At 46.2% G+C, this 14,913-nt stretch overlaps 1 protein-coding gene across 7 annotated transcripts in view; it reads left to right on the top strand.

The window, feature by feature from the left end:
• The first annotated feature begins 234 nt into the window (after positions 1 to 234).
• Positions 235 to 14,913, top strand: part of caska (calcium/calmodulin-dependent serine protein kinase a) — a 194,653-nt gene continuing 179,974 nt past the window's right edge. For 5 of the 7 annotated variants that reach the window (XM_062534283.1, XM_062534282.1, XM_062534280.1 and 2 more), the window contains exon 1: positions 236 to 987. In XM_062534283.1, the coding sequence (XP_062390267.1) occupies positions 929 to 987 (59 nt within the window). In that variant the 5' untranslated portion in view covers positions 236 to 928. Of the gene's footprint in view, positions 988 to 14,913 lie in introns of all 7 variants that reach the window. The other 2 variants (XM_062534279.1, XM_062534277.1) reach the window with 1 other exon arrangement.

The following is a 14,913-nucleotide window of genomic DNA, read 5'->3' as shown; positions in this document are numbered from 1 at the left end:
TTGTGCTCATTGAAAATGAATTAGGAAACTGCTGTTTGAAACGAAAGTCGGCAGCCATTGAGTCCTTCATGTTGGCTCAAGCCGCTGTTTTCGCCTAGCCCGGAAGAGCCTTGAATACGAGCCCTGCGCCGGAGCCATTATGGCGTTGTGCATGCCAGTTTCATAACCTTGAGAGGGAGGAGCTTGGCTTTTCTGGAAGCTGGAACAAGCATAGGAGTGACGGAGGAAAACTAGAGCAACGGTGAATCGGAGATACAGCAAGCCTTTGAGTTCCATTTCTTGCAGCGGAGAAAGGCACCCCACCTGAACCACACGGAGAAGACCAAAATGAGCGCATATACCTAGAGCGTATTTTGGCGGCTCCTTTCATTTACCAACAGCGTTAATGGGACATCAAACCTTTGTAATGTCCTTATTACAGTAATCACGTTTGCCAGTGAAAACAAATAGATTTTGCTTGTTAGCTAACCAGCTAACTGTACGTCGGTATAACCAGCCAGTTATAGCGGTTGCAGGATTTAGCAGCCCTTAGGTAAGGTACGCATAGACTACAATAGCATCGCATGAGCGGTAGTCGCGTAAACTAGTCGTTAATTACGTCTGAATATCAGTTTGTAGGGCTCAGAGCGAAGGATTAGGGAGCCGGGGAAACAAGGAGAAGGTGGGGCCGAAGAGAGTCAAGCGGACTAAGCGCTCGCTGGCTGCCTTGGTCCTCATCTGAGGCATTCGCGGACGGTTTGGGAAAAATATTCCGCCCATAGGAATTTTGGAAGCTTTCGGAACGATTGTTCGGAGATACCTTCGTCGCCCACGGGAAGATCAGAAGTTGCAACATCAGACAATTTTTATTGTGGTCGGTGTCTTGCCCTGATACAGCCAACCGTTGTGTTAGGATTTGGGGGAATATTTTCCCCAGTCTTGTTGGACCATGGCCGACGACGACGTTCTCTTTGAAGATGTGTACGAGCTGTGCGAGGTCATTGGAAAGTAAGTGTCACGTTGCTTAATTGTTACGATATTGCTTCTGCGGGGCGATGGTGTGTGGGCTGTAATGAATCCTATATGTGGCTCCGGTGTGGGTAGATCCATGTTGGTTGCCTCCTGTCTTTGCGACGGACTAGATGTCAGTTTGTCATGGTGTGTCTTCCTCGGTGGATAACTCAGCCTTGCATGAAAAACGCTCTCAGTGGTGCAGTGACTGTGAGTCTGTATTGGGAGACAGAAAACTATTGATTGGCGCTCTTCAACCAAGAATCTATTCTAGTCACTAATCTGGACAGCCAAACCAAGGTCCATGATGATGGGCGGGCATGTGCCAGGTTTAAAGGTTTTCCAGACTTCTATAACCACACCTGACAGTGTACACATTCGCTTTGTCATTTGCCACTTGATTTGCCCCTTGATTTGTAATGCACATTTGAATAGGGAAAGGTGTCTATGAGACCCTCTGCTGAATTCATCCAGAAATATAGGATAGCCCTAGTCTAATCTAGCCTCAGAGACCGGGCTTGTAGCCTAGCCTAGCACATAACGCCTAATGATGATGTTGAGAGTGAGCCAATTTATAGTGGAGTCAGTGTTGGCACTCGAATGCCCTGTGAGAAATTGGGGGAGATTACCGTGACACTAATGAATATTAACCTCTGCTATCGCTCCCATTTCGCTCCATGCTCATTCAGTTGATCAGAATTCAGCTGTGGATTGAGATGCTTCAGTGATATCCTAGGCTACCTCTTACATGCAATATTATTCTGTGAATTGTGTCATTGGGTTTTTTTTTGTAAGGTGATATGGTAGGATAAATAATACATTTTGAGTGGCAGAGAATCTCCTGTGGGCTTCCAGTGTAGCTTTTGAATAATGTTGAATTAAAATGCTGATTTATGTTTTAACTCTGTCCGACTTTGGTAATTGAAGCATAATTTTGTTGCAACTAATACGACCAGGGGTTAAATTGGGCCAGGGCTGTCCGGGGCTCAGCTCTGGCACATAAGCCTAAATTGTACTGTGTCTGGTGCTGAGCCCCTGGCTGCGCATACTTAGTAGGGGGCAGTCATTCGGCATACGCTTTTTTTGTCAGCCTACTGATAATTCGAAATAATAAAACGTATTCGTAGTTTGTTTTTAGCTGTAGAGATCCCATTGAGTGAAGAACTTGCCAACAGAAGTTTCACAAGGTTTTCTTTTTTCTGTCAGTGGGTTGAAGCTACATCAGCCACTTGTCAGATGGTAGAGTGAGGTGGATGAGTGAAATGATCAGGACCAGACAGTCAATAACAGAATAGAGCCTACAATTTTATTCTCCTAAAACAATGTTTACATTATAGGCTACTAAATGACAAACAGAACTGTTGCATTAAGCTGACACTTCTGTTTGAATTGGATAAGCAAGCCAGAGCATATGAATCATACAAATCAAGCACATATTGTGGTTTGAGAATAAATATCACAGCAGCTTAATTTGCTTTGGCTAGGTAATCTTGATGTAGGCGATACAAGGCTTCATTTAATTTACCCAATATTTATTTTGTCCCAGTTGCCAATGATGCTTAGATATGCTGATCTATGTTCATAAATATATTTAACTTAAAGTTCGAAGTTTGCGTGACATGAAATGTAATGACCAGTAAACTACAGGGAGATGACTTCAAAAGTAGACCTCCATGAAGATAATATTTTATAGGCCTATGATAGAAATGAACCCTCCATCCCCCAGTTTTTGGACAGATCTGCCACATAAATCCCAATTTAACCTCTGTGTTTAACTGTATGGTGTTCAAAGATGTCATCTACCAGTTCGGTGACTTTTTGATGCCAGCCTTGTGACAGTGGGTCGTGTTCAGTCTTGTCTCGGCGAGCCCAAAGGGCCTTGAGAAATCCCACGGAAAACAAAACCGTTTCCCACCACCGCTCTGTGTGTCACAGCAGCTGTTACAACCTGCATGGAGAAACAGCCAAGTGCACCTGTGTGTGTATACTGTATGTGTGTGTGTGTGTGTGTGCAAAGATAAACACTCTCACTGTAACTAACAACCCCCACTTGCCTGTGGCCTTTTTTTACATGCACACAGTGACAGGAATTTAAGGCTACAGTAGTCCAGTCTCCCAGTCTCTGTGTCTCCCGTTGTTGCTGACTGGGCCTGTCACAGCACCAGGGAAGATCGCGGGGACCTTGTTTTAAGCCAAAGTTCCGCTTTAATTTGGTCAGAGATTAGCAGGGCAATGCTGCATGAAAACAAAAGCAAAACAAACGAAACGGGACTAATCCTTATTTAGGATCTTTTATGGAAATATACCCTCACATGTGTGTAGATTATGGAGGGCTAAATTAAGAACATCTTTGCTCAGGGACCACAGGGGGAAAGGGGAGGAGGGGAGGGGAGGGGCAGGGAGGAGAGGAGAGGAGAGGGAGAGCATCTTTTTTGACTAGTGGCTCTGCATGTTTTAATCAGCATGGACCGGGGTCTCGGCGGATTGGCGCAGGATTTAATCTGGCCTTTGGAGAACACAGAGGCCTCACTGACACACACACACACACACACACACTCTCACACACACACACACACACACACACACACACACACACAACATACACAACACGCTGCTGACACAAATCCTGTTTGTCTGCGTGTGGCATGGCCCCCATCTGAATCAGAGTGATCCTCGCTCTAGTGCTGCATCCACCCGAGGCATCTTTGCTGGTGTGATGAGGAGGAGAAAGCGGGGGAGAGAGAGAGAGGAAGAGGGAGAGGAGGAGCTAGAGGAGCACTTGGAGGAGGAGGAAAGTCTCCATTAAGCTCCTCAATGCAGGGAGCCACACTCTTCCTCCAGGCTATACTCTCTCTTAAACTGAGGCTCTGTTAAGGATGGAGGACATTGTTGTGTGTGTGTGTGTGTGTGTGTGGGTGTGAGTGAGTGTGTGTGTGTGTTCGTGCACGCGCATGCTCACCGCCAATTGCTACGGGGCAGGGGGTATGGGGGATTATCCCAGTTCTGGCGTGACGGGCAGATTTGTGCCTCGCCTCTCGTCTCTTCTGTTTTGGAACTTCTCCCCAGTCCAGTTTCCTCAGAGCCCCGCGGACTAGCCATCTCTCACAGCAGCTAACTAACACACACACACACACACACACTCCTTGCACACATATTCACACACCCCCTTGGTTGCTTTTTTTGGATTTTGATTTTTTTCTCCATCTATGTTATTCTCTGAATGAAAGAATGACATATGCAATGTGTAATATATGTGTTGGAAGGAAGCCAGCTAGTTTGTATAATTGCTTGTTATCATGCCCTGAGTGTGACTTGTCAGTGTGGAACTTATGAAGTGCTGATGTTTCTTTAAACAGTGTCCATCATGTTGCTCCGAGACGTGGTGTGATTTCTGCCTGCCGGCGTCATAGAGTGACAATGGGAGATCAACAGAATAGATTCAGTTTGAGGCAGAGTCAGAGCAATAGCCCACGTGTGAGCGCTGCAATTGGGGTTGAAGGAAAAGCAATTAGTGGGTACCTGAGGGAGAAATGTCATCTGATGAATGAGTAGATTTTCTGTGCACCACAACATGTGTGTTTGTAGCGTGTGAGATCTCGTCTGAGATGTGTGTTTGTGTGTGTGGCACGCTCATGCATGCACACGTGTGTGTATGTTTGTAAGTAATGTGTGTGTGTGTGTGTGTGTGTGTGTGTGTGTCTTTCTGTGTGTTTGTGTGTGTGTGTGTGTGTGTACACGTGTTTGTCTGTAGTAAATGTGTGTATGTGTGTGTGTGTGCATATATCTGGGTGTGTGCGCAGCCTTGTGAGTGTGTGCTGTGCACAGAGGGACAGATGTTTTAAATGACCAGGACGTGGTTGTGTACTGTAATTTGTGTGTCACTGGGAGGACTTACTGCCAATGACAGATGGCATCCCTGTGGAGATGGATTTTTTTTTTGTAGTGTATGCGTGTTGTGTGTGTGTGTGTGTGTGTGTGTGTGTGTGTGTGTGTGTGTGTGTGTGTGTGCCTGCATGTGTGACACAGTTGTGTGACGTGACTAAACAGCAACACAGAGTCACAACAAGCATCCATTTTTTTTCATCCACAGTTTTAAAAAACGGAGCGCTTGTGTTTGTGTTTGGATTGGATTGTAATTGGGTCTCGCATGTCCACGCCCCAGTGGTGTGTCACTCCAAGCTGTTTTGTGGCAGTAATTCAGCAGTGACCCCTCAGTGATGGGATTATGATCATGTCCATAGCAGCCTCGGACTGTGTGTGTGCTGCTGTGTAAATCTGGGCTGTTCGGGCCAAACCATTATCAGCAGCCTTGCCCCTAGTCTGAAGGCTTGCCAAAACACTGGAGTATTTTTTTTTTTTTTTTTTTCCCCCATGTCTTCTTCATCAATTTCAGTATTGGCAGGATATCAGTGCGAAATAAATTAAATGTATAAAACAGTCGGATGGTGAACTGAATAAAAAGGGGAGGGTGTATTGTTTGGGGTGCACTAATGAATATGGTAACAAGGGTAATACATTGATGAAGAAGAAGGGGGCTGGGAATGGGGGCAATGCTAGCTGTGGTGGAGCCACTGCATGGGGCAGATATTTTCATTAAAAGTGCATAAAATACCCATCATCGTAAAAGCGTCAGAGCAGATGAATGTCTTCTTTATTTGGTGCTGTGACCGGTTGTCTAGTTGCCGCCGAGATGGAATGAAGTGACCTATTGCAGACCATGAGAAAAACAAACACACACACACACACACACACACACACACACACGCACACACGCACACACACACGTCAGTGTTATTAGTCCAAAAAATCTGTCGACCTCCAGGTTTTATGGCTGTCTTTTGTTGGGCAGGGAGAAATGATGGGATGTAACTGACGTGGCGGTGGCGGTGGCGGCCGCTGCCTCGGGCCTCTCCCTGCTGCGGTCCCTTTATTTTGGACTCCTGCGCCCATTGGGGAGCGCCAGCGCCTGCAGTGCCCACAGGCGCCTGACCTCTATTGGTGTGTTATTTGGTGCATCTCTGCCGCTGAGGACATTATGATAATGAAGAGAGAATCGGTGGCGGCCATATTGTAATTTGTCCCCCCGGGGTCTCATAAAAGGGGTGTGTGTGGCTAACTGCTGTTAGCTTGCACCAGTGGTGACCTGCAGGTGTTTGCTAATTGCGTTTGTATGAGTATGTGTGTGTGTGTGTGTGTGTGTGTGTGTGTGTGTGTGTGTGTGTGTGTGTGTGTGTGTGTGTGTGTGTGTGTGTGTGTGTGTGCGTGCTTGTGTGTTTTGTACAGGCCCATCATCATGCTGCTTTGTTCCTTTTCCTTCTTAAAGCATGATGAGGGTAATGAGGTCAGTGGAAGTGTGTGTCAGTCGCAGTTGTTTGATGGAGTCGGGGAGACAGTGACCCACATGAGTGGAGGAGCCACTTCTGTCTGCCACAGTGCTCCTCCCCTCCCCTCCCCTCCTCTCCTCTCCACTCCCCTCCTCCCCTCTCCTTTCCTCCATCTTCTCCTCCTCTCCTCTCCCTTCCTCCTCTCCTCTCCTCCATATCCTCCCATCATGTCTCTCCTCCCCTCCCCTCCCCTCTCTGCTATGTTCTTCTCCTCTCTTCTCTTCTCCTCTCCTTTTCTCTCCCCTCCTCTCCTCCATATCCCCCCTCCTGCCTCCCCTCTCCTCTCTCCTCTGTTCCTCTCTTCTCTCTGGTCTGTGCACTACTCTCTCCAGTCGTGGGCTCTAGGTGATGGGAAGTGGCGGTTCTGGGCTTCCTAATTGACAGATGCCATGACACACACCTCAGGCGCCAATGTTGTTCACGTGCAATACTTACGCCCCCCCCCCCCCCCCCCCCCCACCACCACCACCACCGTAAAAATGAATTTAGAGACTGGATGATGAGACTGCGGTTGATTGTTGGCCCATGCCCTGGAGGTGGTTTCTCTTTTTTTTTTGTTTCATTTTTAATGTGCAGCTGAAAGGTGTACTGAAACCAAAACAAAACAAAAAAAAAAGGTTTCGAAATTTCACATGATGAAATTTCAAGAAAACCATCCTAGTAAGTTTTAGAGCATGTGCTTAATTCATAAGGATGTGTGAGAATTTCATCATCGTGTCTGGAATGTATTTTTAATTCTGAGCCCAGACTAGAATGAACACCAATCCTTGTAAATCTGTTGTAAGAAGCTGGTGACAGGTACTAGTAGGGTGAAGGATTTTCTGTGATCCACCACAAAGTTGCACTAAAACCCCACTAACCCTGACCTAACCAGAGTTGAATATGGTGAACCAGGCTTGGAGAGACTGTGTCTGTGTGTGTGTGTGTGTGTGTGTGTGTGTGTGCGCGCGCGCACGCACCGTATGTAACCAGTGGAGGCTCCATGGAGATGTGAAAACGTGCTGAAATGGTACTTTTTGTTCCACACAATTACACAAAGATGACAACGTAGGATCCTCACCCAGCACTGATCAAATATTTATTCATCTCATCTCGGTGATGAAACAGCCTGGCCTGGCCCCCTCTCTCCCTCTCTCCCTCCCTCTTTGTCTCTCTCTCTCACTCACTCACTCCTCTTCTCTTTCCCTCCAAACACTGTTGCAAATGTTCCACTCATATTTAACCAAATGCAGATCTCTGGCACGAGAAGGATCATAACAAACCAGTAACTTGAAAAAAGATCTCAATTTCCAGTTGTGTAGTGGAAACAAATATTTAAACTTGGGCTTGTGCTTTACCCACTCCAAGAAGCAAGGCATAGATGTGAGAACAGAATATAGAAACCATATGCAGGTTTTTGAAATAAAAAAAAAACTGCCGGGTATATGGGTTGGTCTGTGTACAGAAAGAAAGCAAGAGAATAAAAGCCTACCGAATGCTCCAAAGCTTTGAGATATTGGAGACTGGAAAGACATTTGATCATGATTTAGGCCCGACGTGATATTTAGCGAGTGAGTATTTTTTTTTTTTTTTTTTAAAGGTTATTTTTTTGGGCTTTTTATGCCTTTAATTGGACAGGACAGTAGAGAGAATGACAGGAAGCGAGTGGGAGAGAGAGCTGGGGTGGGATCCGGAAAGGACCACGGGGCGGGAATCGAACCCGGGTCGCCGGCGCGCGGTGCAGGTGCCCCAGCCAGTTGCGCCACGGCTGGGGCCGCGAGTGAGTATTTGTCTGAAACCGAATCCAAATGGAGTATGCTCAAACCCCTGTGCAGTTGTGAATCTAAAATATTGTGCCATAATATCACAATTATCCTCCTGTTGCGAGCTTGGGCTTTCTGCTCCTGTGTCCCTAGCATAGAGGAAAGCAAATGAACCTTTTGGTGCTTTTTGTTTAGTCTATGACTCCTCTGGGGCATTTTTTTTTTGCCTCTGAAGAGACCGTTCGACCTGTCTGCCGGTATATCTGCTTAAACGTGGATGCTGAGCGCCCGTGTGCGGTGGAAGCGGCGGGCACTCTTCAGGTCACCAACCCCGCTGCGTGGTTGACGACGCAGGCAGGCACTGGTTGATTGCTTTTGTGGAATGATCAGAATGCTAAAATGCTCCTTTTCACCACAAAAGAGAGACCCGAAGCCGGCTTGGTCATTATTCTGCTATCCTCTGAAGTGACTGATGCGATAATATTGTAATTTAAAGAGGAGAAATTACAGAAGGGGGAGAGGAGAAATGTTCCTCTCGGAATTGGCATGGGAAGTCTGAAAAGGTGTGCAGACTTCTTGTAAGTCATTTATTACTGTGTCCATTAGGGGTGGGAATTGGCAAAAAAATTAAGATTCGATACTATTGCGATATTTGGGCCACAATTCGATAATATTGCGATTCTTAACATATTGCGATACACCAAGTATTGCAATTCGATTTTGCGATATATTGCTATTCATGTCTCTCATATTATTCTAAGTCATTACAAAAAATTGGGAAAATAACACTGTTCAACTCCCTTTGCAATGGCATGGTGCGTCAAGGTCCTTACTATTCACTTTTTGTTGAAAACCAAAATACACCCACCTTTTTCGATGTGAAAGTAGTGTAGAGTGTCGTGTATAACAGGTTGTGATTGTGAAGCCATTTTCATTTATTATTGCTGTTGAATGCACAACGAAACACCAGAACACGTGCCCCCCTTATAAGCGTAATAAGCTAATTTAATGTGATCAGAGTAAACCCTGAGTAAACTCGACTCAACTTAAAGTAAAATGGATAATTAAATTATATAATTAAGTATTGCGATACTTTGAGCTACAAGTATCGATTTAATTGTGTGCACAAAATATCGCGATACTGAACAGAATCGATTTTTTCCCCCACCACTAGTGTCCATGGGGTACTTTAATAATAATAATTTAAAAAAACATATCGCAGTGAGAGATCCAAGAGTATGGCTTTGGTCTTTAACTCTGCCCCACCCCTGGAGCTGAATAATAGAGATGAACTCAGAGATTTTCAGAGCTCGAGCCATCACCTTAACTGTAGTCTGCTCTGCACTCACATGCTGTTCCATATTCAACCTCTCAGGGCTTGCTCAGAAGACCCTGACTAAATTCCCTTTCTTACCTTGCTTACCAGAACGGGGGGGTTCACGAGGCTAAATTCGGCAAGCACAGGCCGACGCGGGGAAAGCCGCGGCGCTGAATTAATCGCGCCGGCTTTGCTAGTTATTTTGATGTAGCTCCTCAGAGTGGATGGGCCTCTGGAGTCGTAGTAAAAAGGCAGCAGCGTACGCTTGTGCTACTCTTACCTTTTGTTCTGCAGGACTACGATCAAAACGCCAGGCTTGTTTCCTTGAAATTACTTTTGACCCGCTTCTTTTGATCTGTTTTTATTTTTTATTTTTGGTCTTCTTCGAGTGAACTTTTTTTAAAAGGGGGTGGGGAAAAAAAATTACATCTTTTTTTTTTTTCCCTACAAGAGGAGCAAGCTATCGTGTCAGACCTTTCAAAGCGAATCAAGTGCGATCGGTGAGGCAGGCTTTGTAGTTGCTTATGTGCCGTGTCAGGTGGCTGCTGTTCTGCCTCTGCATGGGTTACAGGGAGACTCAATGCGGAGCCTCGCCGGGCAGATTAATGGAATTCTCCGAGTCAATTGCACCGAGTCATTCCGTCCCCCTTTTTAGTCCGTCAGGAGTCTGCCGTCAGCTGGACGGAAACGTGCGCACGTGCCCTGTGGAGCTCGATTGTCCCCCCCCCCCCCCCCCTCCGTAATCTCGTGATCGGCGGTATCAGGGCAGGATTTTCGTGCAGTAGGACACAAGGGTTGGCGGCTGGCGACTGGCAAACAGGCCCCCGCTCTGAGGCCTGGGTTTTATGACCACCTGCATCACTGTATTTGGAGAGACGGGTGCGCACATCCAAACGGGTGCCAGACAAAAAAAATGTGTCAAAGAGTAAAGGTGATGGTCTCCACACTGTAATGGCTCCAAAATTCTTTATTACAGTAATTTCCCGCATATAAGCCGCAGGACAGTGTTTTATGGAAGTTAAAAGAAACAAAACCATATTAACACCATATTAACTGCCCTCCTGTATTAACCTCATAGTGGAAGAAATTTTGCAAAATCAATGTATATCGCAGTGAGAGATCCAAGAGTATGGCTTTTAGTCTAATAGTCGGGAAATTACGGTAGTTAAAAGGCAAGATTTTCGATCAACAGATCTTCATCACATCACCTTTACCCCCGCACCGCTGTCCCATCGGGACGGTGTGACTTCTCTTTCAAGGATAGGCCTCGCTGGGACGCCTGTGACTTCTGTCACCTCGGGACGTGTGTGTGAAGGGTTATACAACTGCGGTGGACAAAGACGGCACTCATACTGTAGGCTTTCGGACAAAAGGTTAGAAAGTGTCAAAATCACTCAGCGGTAGGTCCTTGACCACATCAGAAGACTGAACCCTGGAAAGAACCGTAGCACACAGATAATTCCAGCAGACTTTAATGGTGTTAATTGTGACTAACGTTTCAACACAAGTGTCACAATGTAGATTCAGATTGATTGATTTTTTTAATAACATTTCAAACCTCCTACAGACATTAAGCCCGATTCCCTCTGCATTGCATGTGTGTACAGACCAACACTCCCCTCACCCCTGGTCAAGGTGCTAAAAGAAAGCTGCTGAAGTAGCCTGTGGTGTTTCTGGATCTTTCCCTCCCACCCCTCCCCCTCCCCCCTTTGCTTTTTCTTTCTTCTATATTTCTCCGCTCACGGTGGGCCTTGGGAGTCGAAGTCATTTCCTCTCCCTCTGCCAAAGTACACTACAGGCTGCTTGTAAAGGCCAGATTGAAGCGGGCTGTATTTCCTAGGTAACTACTTCCCGTCCATTTTAGCAATGCAGCGATGCACACAGCTGAAGTACCCTTAGCCTTGACCTGGAAAAATATTTTATTTTGCTTTGGGGCGGAGAGGAGTATTTTGTCACGGGTGGGAATGGTGGCCGAAAGCGTTGACGTTCCCATTTGTTCCAGGGCAAGTGAAATGTATGCTCAGTGTGTTATCATGGAAAAGAAGCCAAGCAATGAGTGGAAAGGACGCCATTATGGCTCTTCTTGAAAACATCCCATTGATGTCCCCAAGCCTTTCTGCACTAGTAAGCCAGTGCATCGCTGTCAAAACGGCCTTCCCCCCCCTTCTTCCTCTTCCCTGACCTTTTTATGTGTTGACTGTTATTTGTTCTCTCTGAACATCTCAAAACAGTCGAGAGAATATTCAGTCGGGAACGAACAGATCAAGCTATTGCAGTGAGTCAGAAGGCCCAGATGGGAAACAATGATGATTTATTGGGAAACTAATAAGTTAGAAAACAGACAGCAGATGGTCTGTGAACTTCATTTTAAAAAAATAAAATAATTTAAAACTTGTTTTTGTTTTTAAAAGAGGGATGTGGGATAATCATCATTCAGTTCTTGTTGAACTCCAGAGATGGTTGTTGTGCATGCAGATGCTCTCCCATCTTAAGTATTGCAAAGCACTGTCCTATACTGGACAAGGGCAGTCATAATTTATTACTTATTTATAATATTTGTTTTAAATGGATTACCGGTGATTAAAAATAAGTTGTTATTAATTGATTTGTCATGAAGTATCATTAGCCTCTCTTCCTGCCTCCGTCTGTGTGCTTGACCAGCCTGGCCTGAGCAGTTGCTGCAGCTGGCTTATCTGACCAGTTTTGTTGTTGTGGTGGTCAAGCTCCGAGGAGTGTGGTGCAAACCGAAACTGAAGCAGCCGACTTGTAGCTTGCCCCTGAGCTCAGTACCTCAGATGTGTTTGCTGATATATGCTGAAAATGTAGGCCTGTATGCTTCTCAGGAAATAGCTTCACAGGGTAATTGTCTTTGCCAACACAGCATGTCAGACTGACTGGTAATATTCAAATAACAAAGTTCAACTGCCCCCCCCCAACCCGGTTCCTGTTTTACGAATGTGATTGCACATGTAATATCTCAGCCATACCTGTTCATATACACAAGGCAAAAATATCACTAAATATAACTGGCATCAATGAAGTGGACCCCTTTTCAGTCTCCTAATGTCTCTGCAACCTTTTTTGCAAAATTTTTGGACCATGTTATTCTGCCCCACTGGGAGCGATGACTCCTCGGCCGAGTGCTGCATCTCGCTCCAGTGTCTGTCCGCAGCCGTAAGGGCTTACATCACTGGGGCAAGTGCCGCTGCTGCGCTCATCACTGAAGCCTCTGTTGTTACACAAGCGTCTTATTTTTGGGTTTGTTTGGTCTGATTCACCGCATGCTTGCCCAGGCTCTGGCTTGGTCTGGTTAGCCTTTCTGAAATGAGTGGAAGTAGGCCAGGATTTATGTATTTGTTTATTTAATGAACGGTTTGTGTTGTTTGTTTTCTGTGGACCATGTACTGGAGATAGATAAGAAGTATATATGCTAGTAGGTTACAACATTGAACACGGTAGCACCACATGTTCTTGGAAATCTATATGTGTGGAAATGCTGAACTGACATGTCTGGACGGGAAACTATTGATTGTGGCAGGATTATGAAGGAAAGGAGAGAAGGTGGTGCAAACTCCATCTTAAGAGTGTTGCACATGTATGTCCATCCTCTCTAGAGGGATACTCTCAGTGTGTCACATTCCACTGTGTGTGTGTGTGTGTGTGTGTGTGTGGACAGGATGTGATGGGGATCGCTCAGCTGTTCCAGAAGTGCTACGTGAGAATAGCTGGCTTTTACCCTACTGACCTCACTGTGATCTTGGGGGAACCTTGGGGAGACATTAAGGCCTTCCTCTATAAGTAGTATCTGATGGGAACCTTGACTGCTCTGGTTTCCGTCCCGGGCCATGAATCTGTGTTTTTGTTCCAGCGGTTCTTCTTTTATCTCCGCAGGGAGGCCATAATGTCGGGACTGTCAAGGTCGCATCGCATGTTCAGTTTCCTAGCAACATAAGGGCACACAAGCACTTAAAAGCCTTAAAATCCTGCTAAAGCTACCATAGGCAAGGCCGGCTACTTCAGCTAGCGTTAGCCACCGATTTGAGAACAAGCTCTCTGCTCCACCCTCCCCCTGATCTCATTTGGTTCAACCTTCACCACAAATGACCCCAACTAGAGTTTCAAATGACTGAAGCTTATTGGGCTGTTCTAAGAGTGTGGCAGAAGACTTTTGGAATGTCTTGTCAACATCATAAACAATAGCATTTTCAAAGCTCACATTGTTGCTTTTGTTCTGTTTGTTAATTGGTTTGGATGAACCATCGTGCACCTGTAAATGCTTTGCTTTAATGGCAGTTTTCAAATTACAGCCACTTCTTGTGTGTCCCTCCTTCACTTCAGTGTGTGTGTGTGTGTGTGTGTGTGTGTGTGTGTGTGTGTTTGTGTGTGTGAGAGAGTGTGTAGTTAGGCAGCCACACAACTCATCAGGCTTTATTGTGTTTACTCGGCCCCCAGAAAATGAAGTGCATCTTTTAAAGTCGTCCGAGTCACTCAAATGGCTCGGCGTTCCTCCGGTAGGCGGCGGCTCTGTTTGAGGCGGTCGCAATCACCGGCGCTGACCTCAGCCGCCGCCGCCGCCGTGCGTAAATCAGTTGCTATGGAGCGTCTCTCTCTCTCTCTCTCTGCGCGCAGCCCCCGAGATGTTTGTGTCTGCGGCACTCAGAGAACTGGGCACGGAGGAGGATATTTTACACTCTATAATCATTCAGTCACTCCACCATTACCCACCGTCCCCTAGCACACACACACACACACACACACACATATACGTACCTCCGGTGTGGTGTTTAAATCACACACGTGTCTTAACGACCTTGACTCGACCGTGAGTGGAATGTGGCACCTGGCTCTCGACTGCTGGTCCTGTTTGCGCAGACGAGTGTGGCTGCTAGCTGACGTTTTTTCTCGGCACGGACTCTTTCCCTTTTTTTACCCCCCTTCTTTTCTGAGAGCCAATCTGTGGCAAAATCGGCCCGGGCCCCTAACCGCCTCTGGAAGCCGACTGAGACAGATGATCGGTGCGGGGGACCGAGCTACGTTTAAAAGAAATACAAAGATGTGTAGCCGAGATCGAGATGTGTAGCGAGCAGGCCTATAAATCTGACCCAATGACTGTCTGCAGCTTAGCCAATAATAAAGCGGCCGTATGGGAGGGCAGATAGGGGCTGCAAATTGAGCTGCGGAGAGCAGATATTGGCAGGCGGCGCTCTCCCTTACAGGAAAATGAGAGTGCGGTAGCCTCGGCTTTTATGCCTGCGCTGTTCACTCAATTAATGACCTCACCAAGTCCCCAAAACGCTTAATCTTAGAAGACTCAGTGTGTGTGTGAGTGTGTGTGTGAGTGTGTGTGTGAGTGTGTGTGTGAGTGTGTGTGTGTGTGTGTGTGTGTGTGTGTGTGTGTGTGTGTGTGTGTGTGTGTGTGTGTGAGAGAGTTGGATTTATTTTTTTGTTGCATTTTTCCTCATCCTCTCACATTTCCCTC

This window comes from Sardina pilchardus, chromosome 4 (assembly GCF_963854185.1).
Source record: "Sardina pilchardus chromosome 4, fSarPil1.1, whole genome shotgun sequence".
NCBI lineage: Eukaryota > Metazoa > Chordata > Actinopteri > Clupeiformes > Clupeidae > Sardina > Sardina pilchardus.
This window is presented reverse-complemented; position numbering and strand designations above follow the sequence as displayed.